The 16,678-nt window shown below is 36.7% G+C and overlaps 1 protein-coding gene and 1 long non-coding RNA gene across 2 annotated transcripts; one reads left to right on the forward strand and one right to left on the reverse strand.

Annotated features, from left to right (window-relative positions):
- Window positions 1–1,420: 1,420 nt before the first annotated feature.
- On the forward strand, window positions 1,421–6,296 carry rx2 (retinal homeobox gene 2). Its single transcript, XM_041993094.1, has 3 exons — window positions 1,421–1,703; window positions 4,644–4,900; window positions 5,859–6,296. Exons 1-3 carry the CDS (start codon window positions 1,421–1,423, stop codon window positions 6,294–6,296), a joined length of 978 nt encoding a protein of 325 aa, XP_041849028.1.
- Window positions 6,297–11,134: 4,838 nt separating this feature from the next.
- Window positions 11,135–15,111, reverse strand: LOC121644881. Its single transcript, XR_006011326.1, has 4 exons — window positions 15,086–15,111; window positions 14,455–14,512; window positions 11,281–11,478; window positions 11,135–11,209 (listed from the first exon to the last, which is right to left on the reverse strand). It is a non-coding gene; the product is annotated as an uncharacterized LOC121644881 (long non-coding RNA).
- Window positions 15,112–16,678: the final 1,567 nt, after the last annotated feature.

The following is a 16,678-nucleotide window of genomic DNA, read 5'->3' on the forward strand; positions in this document are numbered from 1 at the left end:
ACCCAATTCCACAGATGACTGTCAGTCTGTTTACCATACTGTGTCACACATATATTTGACAGTTGTATACAACCTGGATTTGATCCAGAATCTAAGCTGAAGCATTTTAAAGGAGCAGTATAGATTATTGTACCTGTTTGAAATGCCCCTTATCTTTAGATTTAATCTGTACCCTATTTGGCTTCTTGTTATGACAATTTTAATATGTTAATTTAATATTTAAACAGTGTAACATAGCTATGAACTCATTTTTTAATCAAATACCATGAAACACAATCCTTCAAAGTATTTTAATTATAAAATAAAATTGGTTGAAAAGAGGGTAATTAGCATCTTTGCTCTACTTTATCAAAGTCACCTATTTAGAAAACTTTGTAAAATTTAGATGCATGAACCTATTTTATCCTTACAGTGTGTAACTATTCAAATTAAAAGTCCATCTCTGTCTGTTTTTCTCTTACATTGTCCATAATGAAGGGATTAGGAAAAAACTCTCAATACAAGCCATTATCTTTCAGACAATAGATTTTTTGAAAGAAAGTTTTGTTGAGACTTCATTAACAATGACCTCCCTCTGTGGTCTGAAAGCAGGACGCATTTGGAGCAATTACTTGACCAGAAAACAACTGTCAGTCATTCTTAAAGGGGGAGGATTCCAATTAATAAACCTCTTAAACCCTTTGGTTTTACTACCATTCCCCCTGCCAGCGTTGGTGTCTCATGTGGTTAAGGAGAGTTTTGTCAGTAGAGAAAGACATTACGTGTTTTTGTTGCTCAGATCTCCAGCCGTAGGTCCTTTGCTCAGTTGTTTGCAGAAGATTTTGAGGACTTAACTAGGAGTAACAAGTGCCTACAGTAGATATTGTCATTAGTCTAGTTGTGGACTACATGGGCGCCATGTGCGAAGCGTAGCCTGTGTAAGAGAACCTGGAGAAGGTAAGATTTTTTTATGTGCTTGTTACTGGCATTCTGTCAGTTATGCGATCAAGCACTAGGTGTTTTTTTTTTTGTTTGTTTTCCATCACGCTGAATGGTGTATAAGTAAGTAAAATAACTAAAGAAATGTTTTTTTAATGTTTGTTCATACATATCTCACTGTATAGTTTGACTTTCACTACAAACCTTACATTTAAAGCACTTCATTAAGAAAGAAGCCATTAAATTACAAACCAAATAGAAGTTCATGGCCTTACTGTTTTGTCTTATCTTTTAATTCTTCACAGACAAATATGCAAGTTTGTTCTACTTTTGTGGAACCCCCACATTCAACCACACTGAAGTGATCCTTGGAAGATACAAACCTCACTTCACTGCCACATAAATCAACTCCATTGAACGTGACGTAGAAAAACATCTCTGTATAACCCTATTGTTGCATTTTGCTTTGCAAGGCATAGAAAAAGTGCATTCAAAGGTTTGGATGCATTTGTCAATGGATACCCTTGGAATAATGGAGGATAGTGGACATGGAATAGTAGATAACTATGATATAACTAAAGGTGCTGGGTCAAGCAGCGGAGGTAGGGTCCACAGTATCGATGTTATACTTGGATTCACCAAAGACCAGGAGCCTCTACTCCATTCAGTAGGAGCTAATCACAGCCCAAAGACCAATGGAGCAAACCAGCAGGACCCTGACAAGCAGATTCCATATGGACACCTTTCCGAGTTAGGCGACAGCTCCCAGCATTCATCCTACCATGGTGAGTCTTTTCAGGACATAAAATATTGCCAAGCATAAAGATCAATTTGCAACACTATTTTATTGGCTTTGTGAGAGTTTGTCTTAAATGTAGTAAGCAAAAGTTGCCTTGAATCACCAGTTTATAACACAATATTCTCACCAAGTTTAGCACCAAAGCAATAAAAATTACCAAGGTTTAATGCAAACTCTTTTGTTTTCATGTAGGGAAATGGATAGTCTGAAATTATGTAATGTACCTGTGTTTTTGAGTAGCATTGTCAGTCATGGACAATGGCTAAAGATGATATACCAGACTTATGCTTACATTCTGATGGTGAGATAATAGAAATATCTAAAATAACAATACTTCCTATTATCACTGGACTCTTATATTTACAGACCAACATCAGAAATACAAAAAACAGCCAAAGAAAAATGAAAAATAATTACATACTGGTGAACCTTCTTTATGCATCAATGATGCTAGATCATTTATCTATAACTAAAAATAATATATTTATTAAAACAACCCTATGGGTGCTCTTGTTTAACAATCTCTATGAAGTTTAAACTGAGTTTGTAATGCTATCTCTTATCAGATCAAGACTTTTTCTATTTTAAAATACACCTCAGTGCATTAAGGCTGTCTGTATCTTCCTTTACTTTCCAAACACAAGTGTAGCTACTAAAACAAATAACATTCACCTGTTTTAGTGGCAGGGTCTGGGTGTTGTACATGGAAGCTCACTTGCACACCTGAGTAGAAAAGAGCTAGGATTAATGTAATTACTTCCATCCATGCTCTTTATTCCATGATGATCGTGAGAATCATGTGTTCAGAAAGTCTTCTTTATTTCCATTTTGTAACTTTGAAATATTGGACATTATTCATCATTGTCCAGTAGATCAAAGTCATGTTTATTTTATACTTTGCAGGTATCAATCCACTGATTGGTCAGGTTGGAAATTAAAGGTTAAACAAGCCACTTAAATTTGCCTTTTGCTGCACCTGACTACTAATCAACTGGAGTGTGTAGACTAAAGATTGCTTGATGCACAGTTCTTCTAGTTATCATTCAGCAACTTAATGAAGATGATTCTTATCACAGTCATTGTCCCTCAGATGATGGGCACCTATTCATATGTTGCATACTTTTGCATTTTTAACATTAACAAAAATGATTATCTTACATTCATTGCAAAAAAGCTAAAACCTCTTTTCAGCTGCATGTCTACAAGCATTCACAAATTAAGTAATTTTGACTAACAATGCTTGAATGTGGCTTAAGTATTAGATGTCTAACACAAAATATCAAATATTGTATATCTACTACTACTAAAACTACTGCTTAACAGCCGAAGATTTGTATGGTGTAAAATATTGTCATGGTTACAAGTGTTGTTTCTGAAGGGACATCAGAGCAGGTCTGCTTAATAATTGATATTTAGAATCCACTCAAATAATCCTAGATTAAATTAAAATTTACTTTCATCCTAGACTTTGTTGTTTGCAAAATATCTATTTGCATAATTTGTAAATCAGTTTAATTTTTACAAGTTTTAATGTTTTTTTTTCCTTTTCTTTAATCAGTACTATATTTCTATGGTGTTCTTTTAACACCCCTAACATAGAAACAAGAAAGGCTGAAGAGAGAGATGAAATAATAGACTTAATAAGCCGTCTTCTTATTAAAACGGTGATGGTTTCACTGCAAAGAATCAATATTTGAAACCAACAGTTGACCATATGGCCTTAAATGATTTAGTATGATTAATGAGCTTTGGTGCATAACTCACATGGCTCACTTACTCTTCCTCCATTTCTTGGAAAACTCAATCTGTGTTTACTTGGCTCGTGTAGAAGCCATGTAAAGTCCCTTGTTAGATTAGAGGATGTATGGACTTGCAGGTTTAACTGGTAGCATCTGTTACTGTGGGATTACTGGAAGGAAAGAATTCAGTGAAAGACATGTCAGTTGGTCTTCCCAAATCCCTGGGGTTTACAAACCCTTAAAGGCAAAAAAGGGGGGCTCGTTATCTGTCATTAAACTGTTTTATCATGGGAGGAAAAATGAAGATTTCACTTTTTAAGAAACAAGCTTTTTCACAATTCAGCACAAAATGATCAGCAATGATCAAAACAACATTTTGTAAGAAAGGTAGTAATGAAAGCTTTACTATGACTATTTATACAAACATCTCAAAAGAATAAATAAAAGAAAAGAAGACAATATTTTTTAGAAGTGCACTAAAATAATTAATAGCATGGAAGTTAAATTTTAAGTGTTGCTTACTAAGGAGAACTATTGTCCAAACCAAGCACACAAGATTTACTTTCTAGACAAGTAAATTGTCTTTTTCATTATTTTTACCCAAAATGTAGTTTCTGGGTGTTAGATTCCAAAAGACATGAAGATACAAATTAATTCTGGAGTGAATCTTTTAGAGCTTGACTTTAGACTAGAACGTACCAAAAAACACAGAACTTATCTGGCTAAACAGGTGGATTCCATGGACGAAAGCTTAGCCTGCATGGTTTTAAACGAGTTGTACCACCCCACCCCCCAACAAGATATTTGTTTTCTCTTCTAGCTTCTGGTTTTTCTGTCCATATGTCCATGACTTTACTTAGCCAAATAAAATTAGCCAATATGGTCCTGTTAACTGTTTCTAAAGATTGCATACCAATGTGTTATGGGTTGGTTGGAAAAAAAATACTAAATGAAAAATACTTTATTACTTCCAAGAGGGAAATGATTTGAAAAAGACAGGAAAGAAAAAGTAATAAAGGCAAAAATATTTGAAAGATTTAAAAGACAAACAGTATTTTAAACAAATAGGCAGATAAAAGAAAGAGCTGTCATTTCACTTTGATGTTATTAACATAGAAAAATTAAAGATAGATTAATATTGTTACATTAAATTTAATTGACCTTTTTTATCCTGTGCTTCGCTTTAGAATCTAACCTTTTCTCTGGTGACAAGTGTGATGGAGAAATGGATGACCTGCACAAGGACGTGGACATTGCTGAGGGATCTCCCAAGTCTATTAAAGATGAAGAGCACACTAAAAAGAAACATAGAAGAAATCGAACCACCTTCACCACTTATCAACTTCATGAGTTAGAGCGAGCCTTTGAGAAGTCTCACTATCCAGATGTCTACAGTCGAGAGGAGTTGGCAATGAAGGTCAATTTGCCTGAAGTTCGAGTTCAGGTAAAGATTTGGTTAAAAAGCTATTAGAGCAGAGATCGCCAAATCTGATCGCCGGTATCCTGCAGGTATTGGATGTGTCACTGCAGCAACACACCTGATTCAGATGAATGGATCCTTAACGGACTTGTGAAAAACTTAACAAGCTGTTGGAGATCCATTTTATTTGAATCAGGTGTTGTAGTAGAGAAAAATCCTATTCATGCAGGACACCGGCCTTCGAGGACCAGATTTGGTGACCTTATTAGAACAACACATAGAAAATAAGTTGTATGCGCTAATTATTTATCAAAAACTTTCATAAATGTAATACACACCTGTAAACAAAAGTAACGATTTATTTTGCATTACAAGCAAAAATAACTTTATGCAGGAATTTTTCACTGTTGTCCAACAGTCTGCAGTACAGAAATGAGTGAGGACATAGTTTCTTCATTTCCATTATTTTGTCTCCTTTTCAAACTATTTCTTTGTGGAATTGCTTTATAATTTAAGGCCAATATATTGATGAATATTCAACTTCTCCTTAGCTCGTATTATACTCAGCCAGTCCCTGAGCCAGTGAAGCAGCCCCAAACTGGAATGTTTCCAAGTTGCCTCAAAACTGGTTTAAGGTTCTCCTTCAGAAAAGTTGACTGTGATTTTGCACCAAATACATCTTCTGTAACTATGGCCAGCCACAATTTAAGGCATGTTATTCCAAGATCTGGGTTTTGCCTGTTTATTCACACAGTTTGGCTTACATGTTCATTCAGATGCTGTGTTGTAATTAGACCTTTGTTTAGGAAATATTGTGGTGATATGATCATTTAACCCAACACCTTTATTTATACCACAGTTCAAACAAAGGTGATACCTTTACTTGTCCAAAATGCAAGAGAAAATAAAAAAACAATAGAACACTTATTGTAGAAACAAAATTCTTGTATATTTTTATATAATGTCATTTTTTTATGTCCAGGTGTGGTTCCAGAACCGGAGAGCAAAGTGGCGACGTCAAGAAAAAATGGACACTAGCACTATGAAGCTGCATGATTCCCCCATGCTTTCTTTTAACCGTCCTCCTATACCCCCCAGTGTGGCACCCATGGCCAACCCAATGCCACTAGATCCTTGGTTGACCTCGCCCATTTCCAGTGCCACACCCATGCATACCATTCCAGGGTTCATGGGTTCACCACAGGCCTTGCAGCCTACATATTCAAGCCACAGCTTCCTCAACACCCCACCTGGCATGGTCCAAGGTATGCAGCCCATGGGCCCACCTCCATACCAGTGTCCACCCAGCTTCAACGACAAATATCCAATGGAGGATGACAGGAGTTCTAGCATTGTAGCACTCAGGATGAAGGCCAAAGAGCACATTCAGTCAATGGATAAAACCTGGCAACATATGTGATGTCACTTTCTGATGTGGATGGATTTTTTGATTTGCTCCTGTGAATGTTTACAAACTGCTTTTACACTGTTTGATTCATGTACCAATGAAGGGGATACATGACACCAAAGATGCTTGAAAGTCAAACATTTTATCCAATCACTAATGTGCAACTGAACACAACGTTTGACTTTCAAAATCACTCAAACTCTATTTAATTTTTAATAAACCGTAAACGAAAATGATAAAATCTATAGGCCAATTTAATGTTATAGTTTTAAAAAAAAGTTAAGGTACACTGTGTATAGACACTTAGATTTGTATATTTGATTAACTTTAAACTATTTTTAAAAAAAAGAAAAAAAATATCACACATATTAACTCTGCAGGTGCCTAGATGTAAGATTTCACCTACGGCCCCTCAAGTAATAATATTTTCTTGAGGAATAATTGCCAATGTATTGTACATTGAAGAAGCTGGTATAGATGTAAATATGTAACTTTTGATTTGCTCAAGGAAGTTCATCTTCTGTGTCTGTTTGGATAGGTTTTGTCTTTGTCAATTTTATTGTTCCACAGTGAAAATACTGTTGAGTCTTTTTTTTTTAAATATATTTTTACTTTCTATACAGAAAGCATAAATCTGCATTTTAAAACACGTTTCACTCAAGTGTTTTGATATGGGTTAAAGGGAATAGAATTGTTTGTATCAAAATAATTAAAATGGCCTTTTGAAGAGCATTGAGCTCTGATGGGGGAGGTTAACGGAAGTGACAGAGCGTAATCTGATTTGGAAGCTAATTTAGACAGACAAGCATACCTCTTAACACCTAATTACTGCTTTTAAAGCGATTAACCCTAGATTCTTAGCCATAGACCGAATGCCCTCAGATACCTCCGGAAAAGCCCTTTTCAACCATTTTGTTTCCTCCATAGTGCATATTGTTTCTATTTAACCGGTGCCCCCAAAAAATCAGTTTTAAGGGACTTTTACTGATGATGGCAGTGTGATTAACTGCATGCAGCAAACTGTATGTGGTCACAGCAACAAATTTTGCCTCCAATTTTTATTCACACTAATTCATCACCACATCACCATCACCACTACAAACATCACCACAATTAGACTGCCTAAACATTGCCTGGCTGTGGGGCTTCTATTCCCCCTGTTCTTCTAACAATAGTTAGTAAAATCAGTAGACAAAGAATCTAACTCCAGCTGGGCTGCCCAAAATGAGCCTAATAAATGTTGAACAACAGACAGTTCTACGGCAATTATTGAATAAGAAAAAATGACAGATGGGGAAATGATAGATGAGTGTGTAGGAACATCAAACCTACTGAGTTTAAACACAGACCAGTAAAGCCGAAAGTAGTATGAAGCAATTACAGTTTATAACATTTCAAATGTTGTGCTTGAGCGAGACATAATCTCTGAGGAAAAGGAGCTTGCAGTGTAAACACTGGCTGCGGTCTGCCTACACAACATGTAGATATGTCTTTGAGGAGGTAAACAATGGTGTAATGCACATTTATACTCTGTTTGGAGCCATACATGAACCTTGACAAGCAATAACATTTCTGTCATTAGTGTCACCACAGAGGTCCCACATGATTTAAAAAGAGAAAGTTAATGGATCCTCACAGTTTGACTAATCTGATGGACCAGTTGTAAAAAAAAAAAAAAAAAAAAAAAAAAAAAACACAAAAAGGCAGTGTAACACCTCTTCCCATAAGCATGTTGTCACTATGATATTGAATTTGTGTTGTATGTGTGCTTTTACTGTGAGTATATGTGTGTGTCTGAATGCTTAATGAATGTAGAGGGATGCTAGGGTAGCAAATGGAATTCAGGGATCAAAAACGTGCCTCCCTCTAATGGTAAAACAAACTGTCATTAATTTTGAGTGCATATCTGAGTATTTAGTACTTTGATACAAGTTTATTTGGCAACAATTTTCCATTGAAGTAAGCACCATTAATTATGCTGTTCATTGTCATAATCTCTGTTTGTGACTACAGTGAACTAAAAAGCCAAAGGAATGACATTTTTTTCTACTAGAAGAAAGACTCACAAATGTCTGAGGATTTTTATTATTTTTATCAGTTTCCCACATCATTATGTACTAATTTCTAGTCTATTTGTGTTTTTAGAGTGTGACTTACATTTTCAGTCTGGAAAAAAAAACAGAATAAATGTACAGAGCACCAGTGTACAGGCACTTTGATTGTGGACCTTGTTTTTCTTTCCAACTATCCATTAGCGAGCCACCAACATGACTTTGTGCTGTTAATGAGCACTGGTGTACAATAGGCCCATGTAAGCTGTGACAGAGAGAGTTGGCCTGATGGGGGCCTGTTGTGTTCGACCAAACCCGTGGACATTTGCCAGCCCGTTAGGCAGATAAAGCTCCACTCCATCAGGCCCAACCAGGGGTGTCAAGGGGCCCAGCCAGCTAGGCTGCCAAGGCCATAAGGGCTAAGCTGTAATTGCCCTCTAGTAGCCCATGTGGCTTAACTGCCCCACTTTATTATCGTAGACTCAACCTTTTTTGCATGCAACTTTACAGGCACGTATTTGTTAGTTTTCAACATAAACTCTTCATACATTGTTAAACACACATTGTTCGGAAGAGAGAAGAGAGTATTGGTTAAATAAAAATTAACCCTCATTCCTATTAAAAGGATTTAGCAAGACTAATTTAGATGCTGGAAATATATTTTTATCACCCAGCTTTGTCGGCTGTATTACATCATACAATTAATAAAGACTTTTCTCTTTCTCCTTGCTATTAATAACTTATCTTAAGTTATCTTAAGTGTAGTCTGACAAACTGCCAAATAATCCTACCAGTTATATTCCTCAGTATTTTGACATCATAACTCTAATCAGAATGTAGATTAGAATAGTGTTACCATGCTATATTTAGTCAAAACCATCTCTCACCAAACCTTTGTCAGAAAGACTTCATGTAGCAACACCCAGAATATGCTCATAACACACTCAGAACTACCAATTAATTACACACATTATAATGTTATTTTGCTTGACCAAGCATGACCTTCGCTGGGGCCCAGGCTCTAGTTAACAGGCTGACTAGCGGGATGTGGTCCACGGTGGAAATAATAAGGGAAAAGAGCGGAATTAATTGGGTTTGATTAAGAACGCTTTTCAAAGGGACACTATATTCCCTTCTTGACATGATTGTGGATCACTCAGAGGGTGGGGGGGATTTGATGGCTGGCGCCAGTTACTCGTCTTTACCTTAGCGTTCACTTTGAGAAAAAAGACATGTCACTCAAACAGCACTACCCCTATTGCTTTACACACATGTGCATAGCATGGACCAGCACACATGCTAATGGCTTCATTTAGCATCTATTGTGTTCGCTCCATGTAACTTTTATTGAATTTAACTAAGCAGCTGACCAACAAGTACATAATTAAATTTAACAGTGACTTTTAAGTACTTCGTTTGCAATTGCTGTGTTGTTTTTTGTAAAACAATACTTCTCTTAACTATTTTATATTTTCATGCAGTTAAAGCAGGGGTTTCTTGTTTCTATCTTGTTTTCCAGGAATATGCATTCCTTCAGAAGATAATGCAGGATGGGCTTTATTGTATTATTCTGGAGAATAATTTTTTTTAAAAAAGACAATTAAAATTTCGTTTTTCCATGTAACTGTAAGCAGGTCTTGGTTTAAAAAATTATGAGCTTTTGTTCTTAATAATTAAAGATGTTTAAAGTAAACACTGTTATTAAGTGCAGCAATTCAAGTACTGGAATGAGATAAATAAGTCACTCAAATAAAACTATATAGAACTTTTTTAAACAAACATCTAGTTTTTGTTGTCTGGTCTTAGTGTTTTTTTTTTTTTTTTTTTTTTTTTGCATGTGTGATGAATAAAGACACCTGACGCATTATTCTCCATTGTTAATTATATTATATAAAGGACATATTTTATTATTATAAATGATTAAATATAGCTGTAGGAAAACAATGCGTGATAGGGCTGTGTCACATGCCATGGGGTTAATTGATATTGGTTTAACATGGTGGCATCAAACCAAGGATAAATTTGTTTAAAGCTTGTTACCTCAACATCTTTCTGCGCCAGTCTCTTCTTTGCCTCCTAAGCTCTCATGTGGGAGGAACTAAGATTGGGGAGAAGAAATGTGGATAAACAAACAAAAAAGCCTGTTGTCAATCTTTAGTGTCAAGTATTATACATTAAAAGAGCTCTCCACCCTCTGCTCCATCTACCAAGCACATCACACATCTATACTGGATTTGATCAACATATCTTTATTGTCAGGATATGTACCTCAATCTTTTAAGACTGCTGTATTTAAAACTTTAACACAACTCTTAGCTAATTATAGACCTATATCCAACCTCTCCTTTATGTCTAAAATGCTTGAGAAAATAGTATGAGCTCAATTATGTGAACATTTGAGCAGAAATAAGAGACGTTTCAGTCCCCAAAGTCTGATCTCTGTGATCAGACTATGTGGCAGCTTACTGAACCCTCAATATTACACTGACTATGGTTGTAGGAATGAGTGCATGTCCCCCCAGTCTTTCACTCAGTGAACTGTTACACTAGGATGTGAGGAAAACCCAGTCTTTGTGTATCTTTGAAGCCATGCCTTACCTTTATTTTGTTATATGACGTTATAGTGCTGACAGGAGATTTTGGAAGAAGGTTTTGTTTGCACTTGTAAAATAGATTAAAAGGTGTACTTAGGAGTATTGAGTGCCCTTTAATACTAAAACAAGGAGTTAAAAATTTTGGGTTCAAGTGATAGTGTCACGATTCAGCAGAGTGGACCCACAAAACGTCAGACCTTTGGATCGGATGAATAAGATTTTATTGAATATAAGAAGGTGTCTCAGGGTTGTTGAATTTGGTCTGTGGCAGTCGGCTCGTCTGTGAACGTGGGAGAACTTGAGATGAGAATATAACTGGAGAGCAATGTTTCAGGTATATTATTGACGTACCGGCAGGAATGTAGTTATCCAGATTTTGAATTTCCACCAGGAGGCAGTAAGCACGGATTAACCGGAGACACTGAAGGAAGGACTGAAGGGTTAATTGTGCCAGGTTGAGCCGATTAGGGTAGAGAACTCCAAGAGGTCCAGAAATCCTCCAAATCCTCCAAGAGGGAAGTAACCAGGGTCCAGAATCCACATCCAATCCTTTTCAATTCCTTTCCAATTCAAAAGTCAAAGTTCCAGAGAGCCACAAAGAAATTAGAGCAAACTTTACCAGGCCGAAGCAGGCAGGTACAGGAATTCCAAGAAGGCCAAAAAACTGGTTAACAGGCAGGTAGACGGGCTGGAAACGTGCAGGAGTATCTCTGACGATTTGGCAGAAAGCAGCAGACAGGCTCCTGCTTAAATAGGGAGCCCACAGGTGAGAAGAATCAGGGCAATCAAAATCAGTAGTAAGATGCGTTCAGAGGCTGCTGGGAAATCCCAACACCCAGCCAACAACCATGACAAATAGGAAGATTTTTGGGGTGTTAATAATGGAGTTTTTGGATAGCTTGCTTTTGGCAGCCATCGTGTTGTGGGGTGGGTGGTCAAGGGGTGTTTTTTTCCAGTGCCAGTAATGGTCCATTTAGGGTCCATTATATTCTTCATATTCCTGGAGCTTTGGCACCATTGGTTTTTATCATCGTGCACACTTAGTTGAAGACTGTGGATAGAACATTAAACTTTGTCAGCTGGAATGTCAAGAGTTTAAACCATCCTGTCAAGAGGAAGAGAGTATTTTCAAACATTAAACAATTTAAGACAGCATATATTTTTCTGCAAGAGACACACATACGTGGTTCTGATAGTACCCGCCTAACGTCGCAGTGGGCGGGGCAGCATTTCCATTTCTCATTCCAAGCGAAAGCCAGGGGGGTTTCTATCCTTGTTGACCAAAACATCCCTTTTGGACATCACAGTGTTATATCAGATACTAACAGATGTTTCATAATTGTCTCAGGGAAGTTATATAATACAAAGATGGTACTTGCTAATGTTTACGCTCCAAATGTAGACGATTCAAGCTTTTTTGAACACTTCTTTTCTTCTCTATCAGACCTGATCTCATACACTCTTATACTCGGGGGTGATTTTAATTGCTGGTTAGGTCCCACTTTGGGTCGCTCTTCTTCTAATCCAGATTCAGGTAGTAGATCTTCCTCACTTATTCAGTCTTTTTTTTATTTTATTCTGGTGCCTCTGATGTATGGCGCTTCCTCCACCCAAGTAAGAGAGAATATTCTTTGTTCTCACATGTCCACCGTACTTTCACTAGAATTAATTACTTTTTCATTACTAATGAATTGTTACCACTGGTGCGATCCTGTGTTTATCAAGGCATAGTAATATCAGACCATGCCCCTGTTGTTTTATCTCTGATGCTACCCGACCTTCCTCATATTAAAAAACACTGGTGCTTTAATTCAACTCTCCTGTCGAATGATGATTTTGTGACATTTATGAAAGAACATATATCGTTTCTTTCAGACAAACATGACTCCGGATACATCCAGTCAGGTAGTCTGGGATACTCTTAAGGCATACCTCAGAGGGCAAATAATTTCCTACACTGTAAATATGAAAATAAAGGCCCATCAAGAACAATTAGAATTGGCCAACCAAATTTTATTTGGCTTCAACTCATCCTATTGAGCGCCAATTCTTAAGAAGCAAGAGTTTGTTTTATATCCACAGTGAAAAATCATGGAAGTTATTAACTAACCAGCTGAGAGGACTCATAAATTAATTACACACTCAGGAATTATTATTCTCAACTTTACACTTCTAAATCCTCGAATAACACTATACTAATGGATAATTTCTTTTTTACCAGCTAAAAATTCACACTCTCTCCCCTGACAGTAAAATGAGATTAGACAAACCCATAACGAAAGAGGAGAAAAATGTCACTATTTCCATTCCAGCACTTGATCTCCACTCCCTCTCCCACCAAATAAATTCACTGACAATCCAGTTGTCAGGCATATGTTGAGTGTGGGTTCAGTTCAGGAGACACTTTAGCCCCCTTGACTTCTACCTCTCTAGCCCCATTTCTGCCAACCATCTCTTTGAACCCTCCTTACTGGATTTAGCATTTCAGAAATGGGGGAGGGTGGGTATTGAGCGTTTCAGTGATCGCTTTACTGATACTAGTTTTGCATCTTTGAACAGCTGTCTGAAAAATTTCGTCTCCCAAAGTCTCACTTTTTCAAGTATCTACAGGCAAGGCATTTCCTCCGCTGTCAGATACCAAACTTCCCTCAGAGATCCTGATAAGAACATTGTTGATGCACTTCTTAATTTACAACCATCATGCAAGGGTCTAATCTCCACTGCCTACAATAAACTGATAGGTATAAGAGAGGCCCCACTCAACAACATTAAAAGTGCATGGGAGCAGGGTCTGAATCTCACCCTGTCAGAGGACATATGGACATAACTCATGTTCTCTTTGTGCCTGACACTGTTTGTTGCAATTCAAAGTCGTACACACTTATATTGCTCCAGGAATGAAGTATATTTGATTATTTGCTCTGTTGATTCTTCTGGTTCTGTCTCTGTAATGATGGATGGATTGGATAAGTTTTGTTTTTTTCTTTCTTTTTCTTCTTTTTTGTGTTTCTTTTTCTTTTTCCCTTATTGTACACAGTCAGGTTTATTGTTCTCAACTTGAGTTGATTGTACACTTAAAAAACCTCCTGTTTACATTGTATAATTTATTTATTTGGAACAAAATTTTAATAAAGATATCTTTGAGAATAAGAAATGTAGGCTTTTGTTCTTCAATAATTAAAGATGTTTAAAGTAAACACTGTTATTAAGCTGAGCAATTCAAGTCCTGGCATGAGATAAATAAGTACATATATATTTATTTATATATCTATAAAGGAAACTATAAAGAATCTTTTTTTAAACAAACATCTAGTTTTTCTTGTCAGGCCTTTGTGCAGGGGTTTTTTTGCCATATGTGATTGCCATTGTTAATTATATTAGTTATATAAAAGACAATATAAATTATTGAATATAGCTGTAGGAAAACAATGCTTGATAGGGCTGTGTCACATGCCATGGAGTTAATTGATGTTGGTTTAACATGGTGGCATCAAAACAAGGATAAATTTGTTTAAAGCTTGTTACCTCAACATCTTTCTGTGCCAGTCTCTTCTTTGCCTCCTAAGCTCTCATGTGGGAGGAACTAAGATTGGGGAGAAGAAATGTGGATAAACAAACAAAAGAAAAGCCTGTTGTCAGTCTTTAGTGACAACAAACAAACAATGTATTATACATTAAAACAGCTTTCCACCCTCTGTTCTATCTAACTGCATTGTTAGATTTCACACATCTATACTGGATTTGATCAACATATCTTTATTGACAGGATATGTAACTCAATCTTTTAAGACTGCTGTAATCAAAACTTTAATAAAAAAAACAACTCTTAGCTAATTATAGACCTATATCTAACCTCTCTTTTATGTCTGAAATTGTTGAGAAAATAGTATGAGCTCAATTATGTGAACATTTGAGCAGAAATAATCTGTTTGAAGCATTTCAGTCAGAATTTAAGGCTCATTATAGTCATATATAACTGCTAGATTTCAGTTTGTTAATGTAAATTATATAACTTCCTCAAACACCACAGAGTATATTATGGAGTTTCTCCAAGTTCTGTACTTGAACCAATACTTTTCATGTTATACAAGCTTTCCTTAGGTAATACTATTAGACAGCATGTGTAAAAGTTCAGTGTCATGCAGATGATACTCACATTTACTCATCCTTGAAGCCTGATTGAACCAATCATGTTAGAATACAAAAAAATGTCTTCAAGACATAAAAGACCTGGATGACTCTGATTTTTCTCTGTCTAAATTCAACAAGACTGGGGTTGTTGTCTTTAAACCTGAAAAGCTCAAGACAAAATTGTCTAGCTATGTAATTATTCTGGATAGCATTAATTTAGCTTCCAGTAATACAATGAGGAAACTTAGAGTTATTTATTTATTTTGCCTGAATTTGTCCTTTTGCTTGCATATAAAACTGCCTTTTAGAACCGCCTTCTTTGACTTATATAATATTGCTAAAATTAGGAACATTCTATTCCAGAGAGATGCAGAAAAACTAGTCCATGCATTTGTTAGCTTAAGATTTTAAGACTACTGCAATTTCTCATTATTGAGCTGTTCCAAATATAATCCAAAATTCTGCAGCAAGTGTTCTTTCCAGTTTAAGCTTCTCTTCATTGGCTCCTTGTTAAATCTAGGATATAATTTAAAATTATTCTCATTACATTTAAAGTTCTCCATGACCAAGCTCCATTTTATGTCAAAGATCTCATAGTTCCATATGTTCCCGAACAGAACACTTCACTCTCAGACTGCAGGTTTACTTGTGGTTCCTAGAGTCTCTGAAAGTTAAATGGACGGCAGAGCTTTTGGCTATCAGGTCCCTCTCTTTTGGAACCCGCTCCCATATGTCATGATTGCTGCACTGCTGAGCCTGCATTTCCCTAATCAAGCTCATCTGCCCCACCTGGAGTCTCTCTGATTGCCAAACCATAATCACCTGTTCCCCACTCCTTTTAAACCCTCTCCTGTTCATGCTTCCTTGCCAGATGGTCAACAACTCTTCCCCTGTTGATATTTAGCCTTCCTCTTGTCTTTCTCTAGGTTCCTGTTGCCGACCCTGATATGTACCTTGGACCTCCTGTTTCCCTGTTGGATCTTCCTGCCTGCTGCTAATCTGGATACGACCCCTGTTTTGGACTGACCACTGAACCTTGCCTGCCCTGATAAGTATCAGCTTCTTGCCTTATTGTTATGACCACTGCCTGCCTGACCATCGCCTCTCCTTGGATTGTGGACCTCCACTGTTTCCTCTCGGGAACCCTCTGGATTCTGTGCCCTCCAGCAATTACAGTTTAATCCTTATTAAACTGCTACAAGACTGCATCTGGTCTCAATAAATACTACGTTGGTCTTACCTCTATTTCAGTGTGTGTGTGGATGATTTCCTGGGTCCTCAGGAGTGAACCATTACACCCATATTGTGTTTGGGAGGCAGACACTGTCTCTACCTTCAAGATTAGGCTTAAAACTTTTTATTTATTTATTTATATATATATATATATATATATATATATATATATATATATATATATATATATATATATATATATATATATATATATATATATATATATATATATATATATATAACCTGGAGAGAACCCACGCATACACAGGGAGAACATGCAAACTCCACACAGAAAGGCCACAGCCCCCCAGGTTCGAACCTCCCCCCAGCCGAGGCTCGAACCGGCAACCTTCTTGCTGTGAGGCTGCGGTGCTAACCACCACAC

This window comes from Melanotaenia boesemani, chromosome 8, assembly GCF_017639745.1.
Source record: "Melanotaenia boesemani isolate fMelBoe1 chromosome 8, fMelBoe1.pri, whole genome shotgun sequence".
Classification (NCBI taxonomy): domain Eukaryota; kingdom Metazoa; phylum Chordata; class Actinopteri; order Atheriniformes; family Melanotaeniidae; genus Melanotaenia; species Melanotaenia boesemani.

Bases quoted from the DNA above. Each gene is read 5' to 3' on its own strand.
- rx2 (XM_041993094.1), top strand. From the start codon at position 1,421: ATGCATTTGTCAATGGATACCCTTGGAATAATGGAGGATAGTGGACAT. The intron at 1,704-4,643 runs GTGAGTCTTTTC...GCTTCGCTTTAG, and splicing joins CCAGCATTCATCCTACCATG to AATCTAACCTTTTCTCTGGT. The intron at 4,901-5,858 runs GTAAAGATTTGG...TTTTATGTCCAG, and splicing joins TGCCTGAAGTTCGAGTTCAG to GTGTGGTTCCAGAACCGGAG.